Raw genomic sequence first — 21,015 nt, 5'->3', positions numbered from 1 at the left:
TTGTTTGTAAGCATATGGGAGACAATAATCAGTTCACTAACCATTGACCTAGCATCCTCTCTGGGCAAAACCACGGTCATACTATAGCATCCTAGTCCAAGACGACCAGGAAATTAAGAAAACTGTAACCAACAGAAGTCACACTGGTTCTTGACTAGTATACAATTACTTCAGTGTTTTGTTTTGGGTTTTTTTTTTAATATCCGAGTTACCGCTTTTAGAAGTGGAAAACACCATGAAATTTTGTCTCATTTCAAAGTGCTTAACATTTTATGTTCTACCTGAAACGCACCCTGCAGAAAGCAGTACCTTTTAACGTGTGTTGGTTCAGTTCTGGAAGAAAAAAAAAGGAGGGGAATAAAAAAAAAAATTAAAAAACGCAGCTAAGAGCACACTCATTATAGTGTGATGGTATTCTCTGAAAGTCTTCTACCTAGTGTGATCCAGTGTAAGTTGATGCATTAATGCATTTCAGCAGTAATATTACCACAGGTTCAGTTGCAAGTTAATAGATTTCCTTTGTACTTGTGGTTTCAGGTTCTGCTTTATTTGTTTTTTTTTCCTTATCAACTAGAAGGTTGAGGAAGTTACCAAGATGGCCCTCATAAGTATAAAGGCTAGGTACAACTGAAAGATTTAGTCTTTGTCCAAAGTCCTCCCTAGTATTTATGGGCAATTTCAGACATTCCTCAAAGCGCTCAGGTCACTTACGCCTGGGGCGTCATCTCAATCATGAAAGGGCAATCCCTGCAACCCATGGCTGGAGAGCCAGATTGGCTGGTGTTTGAAGACGGACTTCTTAAAATAAGGTCTCTCTCTACATTCTAGCCAAACTTGTCTGGCGTAGAATCATTACAGCCCCTGTAGTCTTTCTCTGGGAGGCTCTAAGAATGTTTTCAAACGTCTGCATTTCAAAAACGCAGAACCTGTTGTCTTGATGTCTTGATCCTTTATGTTACTTCGCTAACTCCCTACTCCATAAAACACAGCAGGGCAACGTGGCTAGGTCATTGTGAATTTCTTCTGATAGCTAAATAGGAAAGCCTATTGTTACATTGGGATAATACAGAAGATCGGGTAATTCAGGAACTACACTAGTCCCTTCTCCTGACTGTACAGACATTGTCCATATCAGCTTAACTGGTTTTGAATATAAACACAGCTGTGCCACAGCTCTCTCAGGATAGCTCTTAGACTCATAAAAGTCATGAAACACACACTGCAACCTATTCACTCTGCCCTCAACTTTTACCACTGTGCCTTAGAACTGCACCTTGTCTATTCCCAGACTCCTAAGCACAGTCATATTGAGCAGCAAGCGAAGGAATTTAACTCTGAATTTGCTAGCATTCCTGAATTTAAAATCAGACCTAAGAGGTATATAAATCTAATTCTAATTTCTTTTATGTAAATTCAAACCACATGGAGAAAACAAAAATCTGTCATTCTGTTTGTTTTGGGGCTTTATAACTGACACCATATTAAGTTATTTAAGCCTAGTAAAATTTAATGGGAGTTATTCCTGTTCCTGCAACAGCGTTCACCGTAGAAGATACTTCCAGAAGTGTGGTGAAGTCATTGTTTAATGTCTCCCCTGAGACTTCCAGCTTTGTAATGTGAATTTTTTTTCTTCTCTTCCAACGTTTACTATTGATGTAGAAGCGTATTTACACCATAAAAGCAAAGCAGCTGGCTAGTGACCCTTGGGAATATACCCTTGTTAAGGAAGATTTTAGCCGTCTCCCAATAGTTTACTGCATTCAGGTTGATTTATGCTGAAAAACAATCCCATTTGAAAGCAAGTTACTTTCTACTCACATACTCATTGTTTTCCAAAGCTCTGTCCCTCTTGGGAGAAAAGGAAAGGCAATATAAAAATCTTCTGGGACAGCCATGTGGTAGTCAAGCCAATTGCTTGTCCCGAGTTTTGCACTTGAAGTTTTTGAGTGAAGGAAAATGGAAGTGTAACAAACAAGTGTTTTCAGGGTACCCACATGATCTATACCTTCTACAGGAATCCGTTCTATCCAAGGAATTAGAAATAGTAATTGTAATTGTTCTACATTACTTATTATTAAGATCCTACTAGAACATTAACTTTTAGGTTGCAATAGTGTATAACAATTTTGCCTGTTAAGTGTTCATCTGTGTCTCAGTGTAATTTTCAAAGTTTTTGATAAGGGTTTTTGCCTTGCCAGTTAAATTTTTCAGGTGGAGTAAGTCATTATCCAAGAAAGGGCACTGGTGGAAAACACCACATAATACAAAATTAAGCAGAGATTTTTTTTTTTGGTAGAAGAATGAATGCAAGGTAATTACTTGGCTAACAGGACTAAAATAGGCAAGCAAAGCATAGCAATTACCTGGCTGAAAAAACTTTGCATTTGGTGTAATCTATACACCACCAATGACTGCAAGAACCAGAGACTGCATCAGGAGATACAATAGATCAAAACTACCTGCTACACCTCTCAAAAAAAGCATAGAAATTTATCTGTACATTACAATGCTCACTCTAAAGGTGTTTAGCTAAACTCCAAATGCTAGAAAAAGTCAATAAGCTGTACCCTAGAAGATATAAAGGAAAATAAAAGGAAACTAAGAATTAAGGTTGTACAACATTGGCAGATTTTCCTCTGGAAGTAGTTCCATAATTCTGTTTTCTTGGCTAGAAAGCTGCCTTTCATTAAGTAGCCCGTCTTGAGTAGGGAGCCTTCCATTCCTTTCTCTTCTGTCTCATTGTCTCACCACTTATGTAAATAAAATGTACCACCGTTCTGAAGTAACTATACAAGTATTCTGAGGGCTGCAGAGTTTTACCACATGTACACCTCATTGCAGAAAACAGCAGTCATTGGGAAAAACCTTTTACCTTGTTTTCTCCACCTTTAAATGAAACTAACTATATTGCTTCCTCTTTTCTTTTACTTACTTTTAAAATTCCTGAAAAGCCATCCCTTCCTTTTTTCTGTCTTTATGACCATTAGATTTGTTGTTTATGCTTTTCCAGGTGGGAGAGCCGTTCTCCTACTAGTCTTCATGCTGCGTGTTTAATGGTTTAGTTCCTCACTTGTTACATGCATGCAGGAGAGTGAAGCAGCAGTACAGAACAGAGGTAGTGAAATGGTGAAACGCTTTTTCTAATCTAGATAACAAGACTTCGGATAAAGTCTCTCTGGTCTGAGCACGATTAAGTACAGTTATTGCAACCAAAGCAACTAGAAAAAACCCCCACAAATCTGGTCCCTAGTGACATATCAAAGGGACATGGTTATCATTAAAAATAAGGAAATAGCAAACTGAAAACATTTCACCCAAAATGTGGAGTTGGCAACTATAAAAGATATTTAAATATGGTAGTAATTTTTAAAAAGCAAGGCCTGAATAATGACAAAAGGTTAACTTCCCACTTTTATGTTTGCAGGTTGAACATATTTAAAGTGCTACAAGGAAAATGTATTAATTCCAAGAGGAAAGAAGCTTTCACTAAAATGAAACAAGAAATTAGTGTTTCTCTTCAGTAGCATCGTGATTTTAAAACTTAAGTTTGACAATGACTCTTTCAGCAGAGTTTAGACAATAACATAACCACCACAAATTGCCTCCCTTAGAACTTATTAGGAAGCACCAAGGACTTTCTCAGAGGTCAAACTGAATTTGAAATCTTAAACTGAAGTTTCCATCAGCAACCTTATGCTCCTTTGTTAACAGTACTTAAAAAAAAACCAAACCAACTGCCAAACACTAAATACTTTCCATTTCCAGTTAAGGTAAATCAGTCCCACCCAGAATTAATAGGTAACTAAAAACGTTTCTTCATGCTGCAGTAAACTAACTACTATTAATGGTGCAATGGGAGTTACAGTTTGTTACTTCCTTGAGGTCAGTTCTCAACACAGCTGAAAACAATCTGGGCTCACTTTGCATTGTTATCAAAACGGATATATTGAAAGAAAAATCATAAGCACTGGGTCCTGATATCTGTAGATAATTATTCATGTGGTCTACACACAAAAAAAGGAAAGTGTGACGTGAGAGATACAACAGAATGGCTGTTTACACTCTATTCACCACAAGGAAGAGATGGCTGTTGAAGTACAGCTCATATCTTTTAGTTACCAGGAAAAGGTGACAGAAGAACTGAAGTACAGCAACTTCTTGAGCACAGCAGCAACAACCTTTCACACACAGGGAAGAAGGAAGGGCAGAAAATGGGTGTCATAAACCTCAATAACCCGTTGGACACCAGAGGCATCAGTGTAAGTGAGAATCTGGCAGGCAAGATTTACCCGTGAGATGCAAAGGAAAAGTCAAGAGGTAAAACAGATGCATAATGTGCATGGATTTGATGGCTTGGATAGGAGAGGATGCAACCGAGGAGCACGTGTTACATGCACAAGGCAGACACTGCCATGGAACTAGTAAATGGTGTTGACCTGTACTGGGGTGGTGTGGAAACAGTGAAGACGCTTTACCTGTTTTAAGCTATAAAATAACAAAGGCATGAGAAAAAGGTGCTTTCTTGAATTTCTGACCTCAGCCAGAAACCCACAATGCCAGCCATTAATAACACAAAAAAATGACCTTGCATTTGATGTGATAATTTACTATGTTTGCCTGCATGACTCTATCATAAGAGACAGCTTGTCAAGAAGGGAAGAGCACAAGCTGGCTGCCAATCTTCAACTGAAGCATTCTCTAAGCTCATTGAATTTAACCAAACCAAACTCAGTAACTTTGCTGTACTGCCAACCTCGCAGGCTGAATTAAACACGATGCAAAGAGCGGGGGGGGGGGGGGAATGTTAATTTGCACCTCCAGGCTCCCTAGCTTTATCACATACCTGCTATTTCCCTTCTTCGCTGACAAACAGAATAGCTGCTGGGAATGCACGCGCTGAAGCAGCCGCACCCCAGCCTTCCTGGGCGTGCCTGGCGTGCCCCCTGGCAGCAGCAGCCACCGCCGCCAAAGCCGCAACAGCACCACCACCAGCAGCAGCGACAGCGGCGCTGCGCAGGCCTAGGGGGCGCAGCGAGCGCGGGGACGCAGGAGAACGTCCCGCCAGGCGCGCGCGCACGCGCGCGGCCGTTACCTAGCGCGGGGCCGCGGGACGGCCTCCCCTCAGGGAGGGCGGGGGGCACGCGCACGGCCGTTAGCCCGCGCGGGGACCGGAGGGTGGCGCGTCCCCTCAGGCTCAGCACGCGCCCAGCCGTTAACCAGCGCGGGGACGCGGGACGTCATCCCTCCCGCCTTCCGCGAGCGCGGCTCCTGCGCCTTCCCCCCCCCCACCCCCCCCTTCCCCGGCGCCGCGCGCCTGCTGCCCAATCAGCGGCCTGGCCGGAGGCGGTGCTAGCGGTGGGGTGGGGGAGCGGGGCGTTCGGGGCGCGTGCGGGAAGGTCCCGCGCTGGCGTCTGGGGAGCGTGTGCGGGTGGGACACGACTCCTCCGGCGCCTGTGGAGAGCCGGCGGGCAAACCTGTGTGGAACACCCCTACCCCCCCCCGCCCAGTCCTGGCAGTTCCACACACGTACCCCCCCATCCAGCAGTCCCCTCCTCAGCCCCCTCCACAGCCCCGTGGAGCATGTGCCCCCACGCCGGCACAGCCCCCTCCTCAGTCCGGCGCAGGATGTGCCCCCTCCTCAGTCCGGCGGAGGATGTGCCCCCACGCCGGCACAGCCCCCTCCTCAGTCCGGCGGAGGATGTGCCCCCTCCTCAGTCCGGCGGAGGATGTGCCCCCACGCCGGCACAGCCCCCTCCTCAGTCCGGCGGAGGATGTGCCCCCTCCTCAGTCCGGCGGAGGATGTGCCCCCACGCCGGCACAGCCCTCCTCAGCCCTGTAGAGGATGTGCCCCCTCCTCAGCCCTGTAGAGGATGTGCCCCCTCCTCAGCCCGGCGGAGGATGTGTCCCCTCGCTGGCACAGCCCTTCTCAGCCCGGTGGAGGATGTGTCCCCTCGTCGGCACAGCCCCGTGGAGGTGTAGGTCAGGGGAAGGTGGGACGAGGCGGGGGGGCGGCGGGCTGTGGGGAGGCGGGGGGTGTGCGCGGGAGCGGCGCGCAGGGAGCGGGAGCAGAGCCGAGGCGGCCGGCGCGGCGGCCGGGGCGGGGGCGGGTCTGCCGGGTTTGAGGGAGGTGAGAGGGGAGCGCGGAGGCGGCGCGGCCGGCGCCCGGGAGGGATGGCGGGTGAGGTGCGAGCCGGCTGCCAGCGGAGGCTTAAAACCGCGCTTATGCTGAAGGAGGCGAGAAAAGTTCAGGCTGTCTTTCGGGGGGCGGAGGGAGAGCTGACAAGATTTTTGTTTGATCAACTTCGCGCTTAGATGCTTTGTTTTTAACTTGCGTTTATCCTGGGTGTACTTCTTTTATAACTACTCGTATTCTTTCTTTTTAATGCGGGGGAGGGAGTCTCCCACGAAACTTTTCTCTTTACGGAAGGCGGGACTGAAACAATACCCGATGCATTGTTTAAATGTAAAACCTCCAGCGCCTTTTTTTTTTTTTTTCTGTAGGGTTTTATTGCCGCCGCTGCTGCTGTTGTGATAGCGCTTTCCCTCTTGTGTTTACAGCTTCTGTAAGGGAGAGACGCTCGGAGGAAGAACCAGGATCCCTGGGCTGCATCAACAAGGAAAACAGGAGTCCATCTAAGCAAAAGCTGGAAGGATTTCACCTTGTTGCTGTTTGTTTCGGGAGATTTTCCCTCCCCCCGCCCCGGACACTCTCCAGCTGCGGGTTTGTTTCGGCGCTGCGTCCATAGCCGGCCAGAGGAAAAGCGCGTTACGTGTTAGAGGTGATTTTTGTCGTGGTCTCCCTGCAAGAAAGAGATCGGCACCAGTCTGGGAGGAGGAGGGAGATAACGATCGACTGAGGTTTTCCCTACCTCCGCTGAACGTGAGAGTTCAAGTGACACTGCCGCTGGCCTGGGGCTGCCTGACTGCACAGAGAGCCGGAATCACTGCCGGAGCTGCTCGATTTACCTGCTCGAGGACCCTTCAAACCCTTCTATTGACGGTAGAGATTTGTATCCAAAGGAAAATCGGATTAATATAAACTATGCAGAGCTTTGCGGGGATATCTGGAGACTACCCTGTCTGCATGGCTAATCTTGAAATTGTCTGAAATAAATCCTTGGTGCAAGGAATAGCGAGACACTTTCAATTAGATTTTTTTTTTCCCTTGACGTTCCCCCCCCCCCCCCCCCCCCCCCCACCTACGAGAATTTAACACTTCCATCGCAAGGTTTTTACAGGAGAATGGGACACGTGCTGGAAAACTCGCCAGGCTTCATAAAAATCACGGGGGGAACGGTTTCCATCATCGTGGTATGAAAGGTGCTCTTTGGATTGTCTGCTGGTGGCTAAGATGGATCAGTCTTTCTCTGTGTCTGTTGGTGATGTGCTGAAGGATCCGGATTTACTGAGATACTGACGCCCATAAACTTACTCCTTCTGTGTTGAAGGCATTGGATGTGACAGTGCAGAGAAACATGTGTTTCACATTTCTGCCTGGTTGTTTTGGTGCAATCAATACCTCCCCAAAAAACATGGACTTGGGTGGCGATTATCGTACCGGGAGGCAGACGGAGTGCTGCTTTCGGGTTACATGCAAAGTGAGCACAAATGAACGAGTCCGCCGTTCCTGTGAAGTGGGGGTTTCGGTTCCCCCCGAACTCCGGGGCGAAGTCAGCGGGCGATGGTCCCAGCCCAGCAAAGAGAGCCCGGCCTCGGGGTGCGGAGCGGGCGGTGGCCGGGGCGCCGTCAGGGGTGGCCGGCGGTCGGGTTGGATGGGGACTGGTGAGGCAACAGCGGTTGGGAGAAAGGTGGATCGCGAAATAATCGCCCGAAGGAATGGCAGGCGAGGAGGAATGATGATAAAGTTAAACTTCTGTTTCATCTTCTGCCGGGGATGGTGGGCGTTCCTGTTGCTTCAGCTCCACATGTTGCAAGCACTGGCACAAGGTAGGGCTAGAGACATTTTTGTTTATAGAAATGCTGCATCTGCCTTATGAGAGGAGGGGAATCTCGCTCGGGTACAGAGAAACCCTTTTACCGGAGGTAAACTGTAGAATTCGCACTGAGCTGGTTTCATGTAGGAACGGTCGTTTCTTACACACAATCGTTTCTTTATGGAACAGGGATTTGCAAACTGTACCTACGTGTTTCTCTCCCTTTCTCGTCCCACCCTTCCCCTATCCCAGCCTCCCACAGAGAATCAAAAGCCTTATCGGGATCAAACCTGCTTTTTCTTATTTACTTAAATACGTCCGTACGTTTCTGTTCTTGTAGGCAGCAAAAGAGTTAACTGCTGGTTGCGTGTGCGTGTGCGTTTAAAAACACTGTGCACTGAGATAAGTTATTAGGAGAAGGGGAGTCATAAATCCGCCGACTAGAACTAAATCAGGCATGTAAAAGGGTTTCTTTAAACATATAAGTACTATTCTCCGTGAACCTCGGTTCGAGCATTGTTCATTTCTTTCGGATTGCCAAGTAACATTTACCCGAGACAAAAACTGCAATTGATTCGTATCTGAGCATTTCCACATCAGAGATCCTCGCAGTCAAATGAGTCACTTGTAAACGAAGGGTCAGAGTCGACCAATAGACTTGAAATATCAAGTGTCAGTCACTTTGCATGTAAATTCCCCTGCTCAAAAAATTGCCAAATGTAGCCTAATTCTTAATAATCCTTTGACAGAGTAAACAATAAATGGCAGGCAGAAGCATTACAGTTGGCTGCGCCAAATAACATGCTGAACAAACGCAGCTTTCACTTTCTTTGCTGGGTTGAGTTTTATTGCTGTGTGCATTGTCTGACTAAAGTGGTATGTGTTGGACAATGCAGAACTGTATCGTGTGGGACGATGAGTTAGTTATTAGAAGCGGAAGTTAATACTCTATGAAGGGGAATGGTCTTTGTCTTTTAGTTCTTTGTTTTCAAGTATTTCACGGGGAACAACGGTGCATTCAGTTTTAATAACTGGATGGGCTTTTGTGTTGAGGAAGAGCGTTATAAGGCAAGTCTGCTGTAATTTGTCCGCTTAGTGTTTACTGCTGCATCCTCAGAAAGTTTGGAGCCGCAGGATATAGAAGTTTTAATCCAGTGTTTAATAATGGGCTCCACCCTCATAAACCTTCTTCAGTGCTTTCTTTATGCTGTCATTGCTATTCCCAAACTACTTATGCTGAGGCCTGCAAGCCTGAACAGGGCATCGTGATTCTGAAACAAGGCATACCTGGAACAATTCTCTCCACAAATTAAAATTGATGTCACTTTTTTTTTTCTTTTGTAGTTATTTTTGATAGATGGCAACGTGATGCTTCATTTTTGGAAGACAAGTGCTAATGATTCTTGCTGTTTACATTAAAAATCCCCCCCAAATTTCTGTAAGGCGGTTTTTAGTGCTGGTGATTCAGGAATCAATCTAGATGCCATGTAAAACAGCTTTCTGTGTTTAGTAGTAAACTAGCCATCTTATTGGATTAAAAGCGAGTTGAAAATTTTGTTTAGCACATAGTGTGGAAAATTTTTCCCGTAGCATATTTCAGATTACTAAGCATTTGCAGTAGTATCAGTTTTGGCAATATACATCTCAGGGAGCTCTGTAGTGTTCACAAATTGCCCTGAAAAGTCCTAACACCAAGTTAGTTTTACCTAGCAGTGTTTAAGAGGGGGAGGGGAAGCAAAGAGAATAAGATGCATTATTTCTGGGAAGTATTGGTGCAGATAAAGGTATGGATTTTAGAAGACATTAAATGATGAATGATAAATCAAATACATAATGCAGAAACAAAATACATTTTTAGTTTTGTATAATGCAGAAAATGCAAATTACAGTTGGTCCTCTAAAAATTCTTTGACACATGAACTGGCATGGAGGCCTTAATGCAGAGTGCTTCTATTAGGTTTTCACAAATTTTGTATTCATTTATAGCTTAGGGTTCTTTCTGCATTCTGAATTCTAATGGATTCTAATACATTCATCATTTTTATGTAAAAATTTACTTTAGAGAGATGACAATTTTTATAAAAGTCCTTCATGAAAATGGAAATTCTGCTACAGCCACAGAAAGTTTTTAATGGAATGATGTGATCATATGCATGAGAGAATTACATGACTCCAATCTTTTTATGTGATAAAAAAAAAGAACATTCTGAATGTATGGGCCATGGCTATTTTGAATGAACCATAATCCTATGCTATAACCAGCTAATGTTTCTATAATAACTATTTCAGCACTGAAGAAATAAGAAGTATTTCAGGCATCTGAAATGCAGGTTCTGACTTCATAGGAAACAGATTAGATGAAGTCCTTGAGATTAAGCATCTTATACTGTAAGGTCAATGGAAGAAAAGGTTTTCAGCTGCAACAGGTTGGTTGAATATTCTCTTGACTTGAATGATCATCTATGTAAAAGCAGATCTAGAGGTGACCCGTAGATAAAACCACTTGTAAATTCATTTTGTACTTAGCGCTTCAGCTTTTCTGTCTTCCGGTAGTTGAGTTACATAATTAGATATAACGATTTATTTGATTTCTTTTTCCTTTTCAAGGTGAATTTAATTATTACAAAACATACAGTGGTTTATTGTACTGAATAATAAAGCATTTGCTTCGAACTTTAACATTGTTAGCGCAGACCTTCTCATTACTGCAGTGATTTTCTGGGTGGAAGAAGCGTACAGATGCAAAGGTTGTGGCCTGTCCCATGAAGGCAGCCTGGAGAGGTACTGCCACTTCTGTAATGGATGCAGCTTTGCAGAGGCGACCTCAGGCTATGTGTGTGTCTCACCCGGCTCACTACGTTGACCCATCTCTGAATGGGAAGCCTGTCAGGAAAAATAACCTGTAAGAGTCTGAAAACTGTTGCACGTTTCTTTGTTTACTCAGTGCTTTTTGCCTGCTCCTCTCTGCCACGATGCCTCTCTTCATGGCATTCTTGTTACATTGGAGTAGTAGGTGCTAGTTAGCTTCAAGTCATTGTGTGTCATCAAATCGTGATGAGATGCTAATTGATAATCACTATAATTATCAAATTAGAATTTGCAAGATGATGGTAGAAATGGATCGTTTTGACACAGTAACTAACTACCGTACTTAGAGGAACATTATCCTGCAGTGACCTCTAGCTCAGTGGTCTAGCATGTCTGGGCCTATATAGTCCTGGTGAATACATAGAGCTCGTTGCAGGATTGGAATTTATTAGTTACATATGAGATTAACAAACACCGATGCCTACTGAGGTACAAAATGTTTACTAAAATACTAGAATATCTCTATGGAAATAGAAAAATTCTGCTTTTTTAAATAGGTTGGAAGTTGCCAGAGGCTATTCTACATGCATCTTAATGGATTTAAGTACCTTCTCAATGTCTTACTTTTGCTGAAGAGGGAAAGAATACTTAGGAAATATACTACTTTGGATTGATGGTTGTTGTTCAGAATGATTTTAAAATAGATAAAAGCAGCGCAAAGCTTTCAGCTTCTCCAGCAGGAGATGGGTATCTTTAAATATTAAGAAAAAGCAGCTTGTCTGATTTTTCTTAGTTTTACAGCAATAGAAGTGAAATCTTTTTATGCTACATGATCAAATCTGTAATTCAGAGTTCTACATGTACCTGAATGTGCGTTTAAGGTTATACTGATATCTATTATGCTTTGACAGAAGCTGTGACGTGGAGATAGAAGAAAAAGTTTCTGGGGCCCAACTTTTTAAATTCAAGTATTTGACCTGGTGTAACTTATAAAAATGCGAAGTGTGGGAAGCGTTTTCAAGCAAATTTCAAACTCTGTTAAAAGCAGAGACGATAAGCAACTTGCACAGAGCATTTAGTTGTTGGAAGAACAGAGGGACAGTTAAATGTGAGGGCAACACTTACTGGCGAGTGAAAAGAGTTCTGAATTAAGTGGAGAATGATGCATTTCTAATTCCAAAAGATTCTGTTACTTTTTATTAGAAACTCATTAATCTGTATTGGATTTACCTCTTGTGTTCCCTCTCTTTAGATAAACATTTTAAAGATGTGCTAGTTTTTTAAACAGGTGAATTCTTTGTGTATATAATTATAATAATTAAAAAATTCATTTGGAGGAGCAGATACAAGCCTGGTCTAAATAGAAATGGGGTGGGGAGCGTGGGCTTTTTCTGTGGCCATACGCAACTTGTAACTGCGCTGGTAAATCTGTGTTTGGTTTATATGCTTACCTTCAGCTAAAAAATCACTTATTCTCAAGACTTCTCAAAGCAGGTTCAAAGAGATATGTATACATAGCCAGTAACATTTTAAGTACAGTGTTTCAGATAGTTTCTTGGGAGTGCAGTGTAACAGTACTAGTAGAGGTGAGGGAAGACCATATGTAAGAGGTGTTTATCAATGTTGTTTTCATGCATTACCAGAAGATGCTTTGACCAGGAGCAACCTAGGTACGGCGAGAGAGAGGTTGTGGCAGTTCAGTCTCAGAGCTATGCTGCGTGACTGTCACGTCACTTAAGAATGAAAGGGAACCTGCATCTGTGGCTCACAGTCCTTGAAAGGTTGTTCTGGAAGGTTCTGTCACCTCTGTGTATAGTCATATATTTTGAATAATAAAGACAAATATTGGCTAATATTTTAAAGGTTGTCTTACTGATTAAATAAACCATAGAAATTTTAATAAACAATCTTAAAGTGAATTATTAGGAAGCTGTTAAGTGAAGGGCTTGGGCTTTTGTATGTCTCGGAGGATTTTTGTTGTTTTTTTTTATTGTTCTTACTAGCACATATGTACAAGTCTTGAACGCACTCTTGATTCACATTTTAATGCACTTAGCAACTCTTTATATAGCTTTACCTGAATGTCACCTTCTGAATGGACTCGTTATTTGGTTCACTTGGACCTTTTTGCTGTAATGAGTCTGTGGGCAGACTAGAGGCAGTTAGGTTCCTCATGGAGCAAAATCTTGTTCAAGTTCATTGCAGAAACAGACCTTTCTTCCCTCTGCATATATATACATAATATGTATTTAAATAGTTTTTAACAAACAAATTGATGATTTGTTGTTTTGTTCAAAATTGTGCTTTCTTGAAGTTATAACATATAAAGTAGAATAATTTTTATAAGATTCGTGCAGAGATTAGAAAATGCCAGAACTGCGGTAGCTTGTGCATCTTTAATCTGAATTCTTTATGCGTGTGCATTATGATTAAGTTTGAACTGATAGGTATTATTTTTTTGTCTACCTTAGAACTGAGACTGAATACTGTTCACTGATCAGTTTTTCAATATTTTTTCTTGTCAGTACTTGGCCCCGTCTTCCATTTACTTAAAATCTTTTAAATTCCACACAAGAAGACTTTTGTGTGGACTAAAGGAAGAACTGTTAGCAGCTATAGCATGACGTTGGATTAGACTACTTACAGTTATTACAGCTGGAAAGCAGGTGATTGGTGAGACTTGGTTTCTATTTCTGACTATGGAGTGAGTATTTTCTAGTGAATAAAGACTCTTCTCTCCATGTGCCTCAAAGATGACCCTTCACCACCCATATAGCTCATGCAGAACAAAAATATAACTCCATGAAAGGTCTGTTCCTGAAGAAGTTGGGATTTCTGGAGTTATTTCTGCCAGTGCTGATGCTGATCTTGTTACAGACAATTTCATAATTTTCATCCCATAGGATTCCTTCTGATAACTGGCCTCACATGTAGCCTAGTTAAATTTATTAAATTGGAGATGCATAGTAGTTGGCAGACTTTCTTACGGGAAGTGTATTGTTTTCTCAGTCTATTGGTTATAAATAGGTGTTAAATAGATGCGGTTAAATTTCTTTCCACCTAAGTAAAACTTTCCAGTTCCTTTATGGACATGGTCTTTGAAATGTCACAGCCCTGGAATTTCCAGTAGGTTCTCTAGGAACTAGTTCATGTAGCACTTGCAGGTCTGAGTTCAAGGGGTTACACGGCTGAGAAGGGAAGAACCTTTCATTTTAATGTGCAAACTAATTTAATTGCTTTTAAACATATATGACTGTTTTTGTGAGATCTATTAATTATACAAATTCTTGGCTTCTAGACATACATGGTATTTGTATACTGTATCTTGAGCATTAGTATTTTTGGTTTACTAAGAGCTATTTTTTGTTCTGCCCTTGCTACGAAAAATAATAAATCTATTACTAGAATATACACTAGCACATTGCTAATCATATGTTTTATCTGTGAAATGTCCTTGAGGTGTAATACAGCTGGCACCCTCAACTAATATTAGAAATGTAGATCTAGGCTTTTTAAGGGAAGTGTTTTTAAAGTTAGTTTTCAGCTCTTTAGCTGCCTCTACTAGCTCAAGCTGGGGTCACACAAGCATCAGGGACAATGCGAAAGAGGTGATGGGAATGCATGGCCAGGAGGCATGACCCTGGCAGCCATCACTAAGATCCATTTAAATTGTTAGAGAGTTTTCAGACTCAGACAAAACACAAGGGAATGTACACTGCCTAACTTCTTACAAACATGTGGGAGCCACAGTTCCTGGGTAGAAAATAGAATAGTTACTGCCTTTAAAGGGGTGGTTTAGAAAAGTTAGCTTTGGATTTCTTCTCTGAAAGACACTTTCAGTGAGTTTCTCCCTCTGTTAGATGGAGTTTTCCTAAAGAAAGTCTTCCTAGCCTAAGCTTGTAATGTAAGTGCTAAAGTTAGGTGATATGAATATTCCCCTTAATCCCCTCTATCTCAGTTCTTGAGACCTATAATGGGAATAATACTTTTTTCTTAAAAAAAAAAAAAAGAAAAAAAAAAAGAAACCTTGTAACTTAAGTTCCAAATTCCACAGGTATTACTTTTTAATATTGGTATCTAATATACAGATTCAGCAGGTAAAAATGGTGGTACGAGCTTCAGCAATTCTGATAAAAGGAAGTGTTTACCACCACTTTATGCAAAATGTGGAAATGGATTGTAGAGTCTTATGTCACACCATCCAGATAACTTCTGAAGTGTCATTCTTGATAAATGACAAAGCATTTGCAGCTTTTAAGCAGATAACTTGAATCCGTAATCCAGTTTTTCACATTTCCATGCTCTACTGCAGCAGCCTGAAGAGACAGTTGATTCTGGTAGATAAATCATTGGTCCTCAGGTCTCTTTAAAGCACTTTATGGTCTTTCAAGCCATAAGCCATTTATTTTTCTAATAAACCTCTAGGTCTAACAAGTTACCTAAAAATAATTTGTTGGGTATAGCCCTCTTGGACCAGAAAGTAGAGAATAATGATACATAGCTCCAGTATGTGTTACCAAAATGGCCCACATTGATTCCAAGCTGAAATTGAAGAGTTTTTAACTCATCATTACATGAAGAATCAGAAGATCTGGTAGATACTGCTTCCATCCTCAGATTCATATTTGTCTAACTTTGTATATTTATGAGCTGAGAACATTGTGGCTTTGATAAGTGTTTTTAGCATTGAAATCTACTCAGGAAATTAGGAAATCTACTCAGTAGCATTGCTACCTTTTAAGGGAAGGTGCTAAGAAAATAATGGAACTGTAATGCAAATATTTCAAATGTTGAGACATTCAGAAAAAATGCATTTCGCTATGCTGGTACTGTTTGCTCACCTAATGCTGTGTTGCATACAGACTCAGTACAACAGTAATTTCTATCTTCCTGGTGCACAGGGGAATGTCCCTTGTTTCTTATTTCTTATCTTTCAGGAAGTGCAAAGGACGTTCATGGCTAAATACTTCTGAAAGAACTAAATGGTATGTGGTGGTTGGAAAAGAAATACATGGTGCCATACTGGCAATTAACAGAATATATTTATCATAACATGGAACACATGGCAAGTGACACACTGCCATAGTATTGAAATGGGTGGGAGGAGGTAAGGGGAATTCTCTGTCAGAATTTCTAAATGTGTGTACTGATTAGTGTAATTTTAAGTCCTCTTTAATCTGTGCATGTAGAGGTACAACTAACTTTTCTTGCAGATTGTTCAGGACTGTTTTATTTCCTTCAGTATCAAGAGTTTGAATAAAGGCTGACTCTAACCTATCACGCTAACATAGCATTTGCAAAATAGCACTCTTATGCTTTCTTCCCAGCTGCCCCCCTTGCTTAGGAGAAACTCTTTGTCCATAAACAAATGTGTCCTTTAAAGTCTTCAAGCAGGTGGTGTGTTTTTTTTTCTATGATGCAAAAAAAAAAAAAAAGCTTTTACAGTAGCTCAGCTGATCATGCACTGGAAATACTGCTGTCCCATGAAGAAGACTGTCTCATTGTTCACACGTGTGCCCATCTGTGTGTCTCACTGTTGTCCTCTGTTCGCTTTATCTTTTTGTCCCAGGTTGATAGAGCCTCTACCACAATACGCTTTTGGTCTCTGATTATTGCTCCTACATGCTATTGTAACGCAAATAAAGCCTAATGCTAGTAAAAGACTGAGGTGATAGTTTAAAACGTCTGATTCTACATGTGAAATGTAGAACATATTCCTTAGTTATCCTCCAACTGGACACCGAATAGCTTTTCTAGGAGTCTTGTATTATCTGAAGCAGGGCTTTTATTGTGCTGGAAGACCTCGTTCACAACAGATAATGAGAAAGATTGTTTCATGGTGGATTATCCCAGGCATTGTTTTTAAAAAATATTAGATAAGACTAAGAGGCCAGAGATCAAGAATAGTAACTAACTCCTGTGTTTCACCTTTTGCTGTTTTTATTGCCATGAAGAAGTTAGATTTGTTTTTGAAGAGGGAGTAACTGAAGTTACTTTCTAAAACCATTTTAACACATGCCACTTCAAACTCCACATTTTGAGGTAAATGCTATTAACCAATTTCCCATTTCCCTTTAGAATTTTTATTTTACAAACATAACTAGTTACTTCTTTATCATGAGCAATATTGGACATGTCTTAAATGGAGAAAAATATGTGGATTATTGCTAAATTAATTTCCTGCATCAGCATGTGCAACCATCACTTTTAAAATAATGTATTTTTTTAAAAAAATATTTTTCTTTCGTGTTATCGTAAACATATTTTTAAAGTTCTGTGCTATTTTCTGTCTTGGAACTAGTATGCAAAATTCTTAACTTTTAAGAACTACTGAGAGGTCTGTGGGTTTTTTTCCTCTTGAAAAGAATATATATCTTATATAGTGACTTCTTGAAATTTATAGACTGAGAGAAGGTGTTTCCTATTCACAGAGCCTCATCATGCTAGTGTTCATTACCCACATAGCAGGGCTAAAATTTCACTTTAAAGCATTTTTGTTCCTGGAAATGGGAGAACAGGTTAATTGATTCTACCTTAATTCAGTTAACAAAATAGGCTGGTGATGCTTTTGTTTAACAAAGTCACCAGCAGAAAAATTTCAGTTGACACTGAGAATAAATCTTCCATTTATCCACAAGTTTGAAATAGTGATGAATAACAGAGCAAGGCAGATCTCATACCTGTACGTTTTGAAAACTTACCTTGAAGTCATTTATGTAGCACCTAATATGTAAGTTCTTCTATACCAGCGTTGATAGTAATCTTCCTCAGATTTAATTATTTTCATTATATATGATTTATTATTCGCATTTAATAGGTCAAATATTTATGCATATTTTCCTGAATCTACAGTTGAGTATTCTGAGTTAATGAGAGTCATGTCAAACTCAAAAGTTTTAAGTGCTGGTAATTCAATGTTACATTTGCTATGTAAATGTATCATAATTAAAATGATGCCATGTCAATCCCATTCAGGTTTCCCATGAGTATAACTTTCAGCTTTTGTGTACTGGATATAGCTATGTCTCCTGCTACCCAAAACTTGAACAGGCATATTTATGGCATACTTGTGTCAATAAAAATCTGCAATGTTAACTGGTGTGCCTGTTAAAATTTGAAGAGTGCACATATTTTTAATTCTGTTACAGAAGGCAAGGTAAGATCTAAAACTTAAATTTCTGACATGTTCAAATTGTTGAGCTCCATTATTAAAAAAATTAATTAGTAGAGCAGCCAGTGAGAAAATATAAGATGGCTCTGCAATTAGACCATCCTGATCTCATGGGCAGGGATGGATACTTTTCATCTATAACAATGCAGAATAGGAGCTTGATGCCTGCAAAATAGCTTTTGCCAGGCACCGTGGTATCACTTTCACCCTAAACGCGCTTTGACTGAATAGAGATATAAAACTTTTTTTTTTCAATTTATCTTGTACATATGACATTATGCTGAATACATCTGTTTTAATATTCCCTTTCTATAGGCAATTACCTCTATAAGTTGGCAGTGAGGAGGGACAAAAGCACAACTAAAACACAGGCAAATGAAACTAAAAATAGTCAGCAGGGAAAGCTGTAGGCAGATAGAGCTTTTAAAATTACCTCAGAAACAGTGTGGCTTCCCCTAAATGGCTGAGTCCAAATGGGTTCAATGAAGGAAGGATGTTCTTTGGTCAAGGTTCTGCTCTCACTAAGTAGGATTGTGTTTTTGCTGCCCTTTAAATTGTTAGTTTCACTGTGATAGTTAATAAATCCAGGATTAAATCAAATATCAGTAAGTCGGAGTTATTTTTCTGTACTTACAAATGGCAAAACAGAAAAACTTTGCCCATTGGCAAGTACAGTAATAAAGGGAAGTGAATTATTAGTATGAATTGGTAGCAGGTAAATTAGGAGACAGTAGTTTTCATCTTCTAACTTTATTCTGTGGCTCAGTGACATCAGTGCCAGTGTAAACTCTTCAGCTTGGGAAGAACCTCTTGGCCAGGGTGTATTCTGATCTCAGCTAAAGTTACATCCCCACAAGTTTTCAATCATCATGAGCTAGTGCAGCTGGGTGCTTAGGACAAGCTTAGCTCCTCTTTATCACTCTGCTGACTTGGCAACCAAAAGAAGAGTAACTATCAGTTTGTGCTTGTGCAGTGTGGTCAAAAATAGTTATTAGGTTAACAAATGATCAGTGATATTATTTAATATTTGTCTAGATGATTTAATACAAACGAGGTCAAAGTTTTCATGTTATATATAAAGAATAAAATGCTGAGTATTTTTGGATTTCCACACTTAGATGTGAACAAATGTCCTTACAGATAAGAACAATTCCTACAAGAATTCTTACAGTTCTAAATATCTTTCTATATATATTCTGTATCTTTCTATATAGATTTCTGTAGAGCTGCTGGACACTGTAACTACTGATAAGCCAGCTTTTGTGCAAATGTTCACTCTAGTGGAGTAAGTGTCAGCTGTTACTTTATTGGAATTAATGGCATAACTACTCATACTTGAAATTCGTTGCAGCATGAAGCGATGAGGCATTGGTGCTTTGGTAAATTATGGCATATTGCATGTTTTTTCTCACCAATTACTGAGTGTTGGTGTTGGGCACGTGCAGTACATCTAGTTGTCACTCACACTTGAGCTGAATTTAATTGACATCCGTACCTGTATGTTCACCAGAAGAGTTCTGTTGGAACTATTAACATGTGACAGAGACAGTAGATATTATCTAACTTGGGAAAGAAATAAAATGTTTGCTGTTGTTTGTTTTATTAGAATACCAAATATAGTGCTGTTCTAAGGACCTGACTGCCTTGACTGAAGAAGCTCCCAAAACCAATACTGGAGTTGCCAGATATGGATTTCTCATACTCTTATATTCCATGTGAAGGGCAAATGTCAACTTCATACATATTTGCAGCTCTCAGTCACTTTTCCGGACATGCAACAGCCTCAGCTGCCTTGAAATTCTGGAAAAGTGGCTACATGCTGAACAAACTCTGTGTACGCATGCTTGTCAGACACTGCATCAGGACATAGCTATTCAGAGCTCATGTCGTAAGCTGACAAATAGAATGTACTGTATGTATGCAGAACTGTTCACAGTGATTGATATATGGGGGATTTTTGAAGCCTTCAGTGTGTTCATGCCCTCTGAAAAGTCCTGTAAGTGATGCTGCTCAGAAGTTCTTTTTCTTTTCTGGTTTTTGTAGCCAAAGTATTAAATCTGCATAGAAAGAAGTTTTAAATTAATATATTATTATTAGGCATATTAGTGCTTTGCTTAATTATATTTTCCAAAATTGCATTTTAATGCCTCTGACCTGTTATTAGTAATTCCTTTTTAACAGATTATTTTAACATATCTGAAAGTAAGTTTTGTGTCATTTGGCATGGAGTTAAATAATTGCATGCTTATAGTGTTCAAAACTGTGACCCTCAGGGTGCAGCGTAAGAAGGAAAATATTGTCCTAGCAGTAATTTCCACCCTTAGTTTCTCCTTCCCTACTCAGTTGCCTTCACCTGCTCCTCTAAACTCTGCTGGCAGAAGCAATGGGGAGATAAAGCAAAGAAAAAAACCACAGAGGCGGGTTACAAAAATAGAATGAATAGTGCCCATCCTTAACTAAGGCCATGTAACAACATCTCAATTTTTGAAACACTCATTTTGGACACCACGTCCTTCCTTTTGTGAGGTTTATTTGTTCCCATTTCACATAAATTAATCCAAAGTAATTTTAAAATGCTTCTGATATTTAAGTCAAAACTTTTAACTTTGTGCAGTGTTTGAGTTTTAAACAATTCATTCTGTATGTGCAGTCAATACACATTGAATTCTATAGACCTTTCAGAATTTCCCCCCTGAATTTTCTGGCTATTTATTTTCTTTATATTAGAGAAAAATTCTAATATATGTTAAGAATTTTATCTTCACATTTAGATCATAGTTGTTGCTGTTACAATATTCCTTTATAATCTTTCTTAGTTGTCTAAAACTACGTGAAAACAATGATACTGAGTAATTATCTAAAATGTTGTGACCTTAATAAACATGAAGATGCTGTTCTTAAGCCAAATGACATACAACAGGATGGACTATTTCTTTTTTGTTTCAGATAGAGTCATTAATGGCTGTATCTTGTGTTATGTGTGATGCTGTAAGTTACTGGAAGGGCGTCATAAAATTAATTTTTGTGATTTTAAATACATATATTGCTGAATTTCAGATTTTTAAAGCGTAATTTGTATTATGACTGCATCTAAATGTAGTT

At 40.4% G+C, this 21,015-nt stretch overlaps 1 protein-coding gene across 2 annotated transcripts in view; it reads left to right on the top strand.

Annotated features, from left to right (window-relative positions):
* Positions 1–7,295: 7,295 nt before the first annotated feature.
* Positions 7,296–21,015, top strand: part of SDK1 (sidekick cell adhesion molecule 1) — a 417,626-nt gene continuing 403,906 nt past the window's right edge. For both annotated transcript variants that reach the window (XM_075104852.1, XM_075104851.1), the window contains exon 1: positions 7,296–7,947. In XM_075104852.1, coding sequence (XP_074960953.1) covers positions 7,476–7,947 — 472 coding nt within the window. In that variant the 5' untranslated portion in view covers positions 7,296–7,475. The remainder of the gene's footprint in view (positions 7,948–21,015) is intronic.

The sequence above is a fragment of the Phalacrocorax aristotelis genome, chromosome 10, assembly GCF_949628215.1.
Source record: "Phalacrocorax aristotelis chromosome 10, bGulAri2.1, whole genome shotgun sequence".
NCBI lineage: Eukaryota > Metazoa > Chordata > Aves > Suliformes > Phalacrocoracidae > Phalacrocorax > Phalacrocorax aristotelis.
This window is presented reverse-complemented; position numbering and strand designations above follow the sequence as displayed.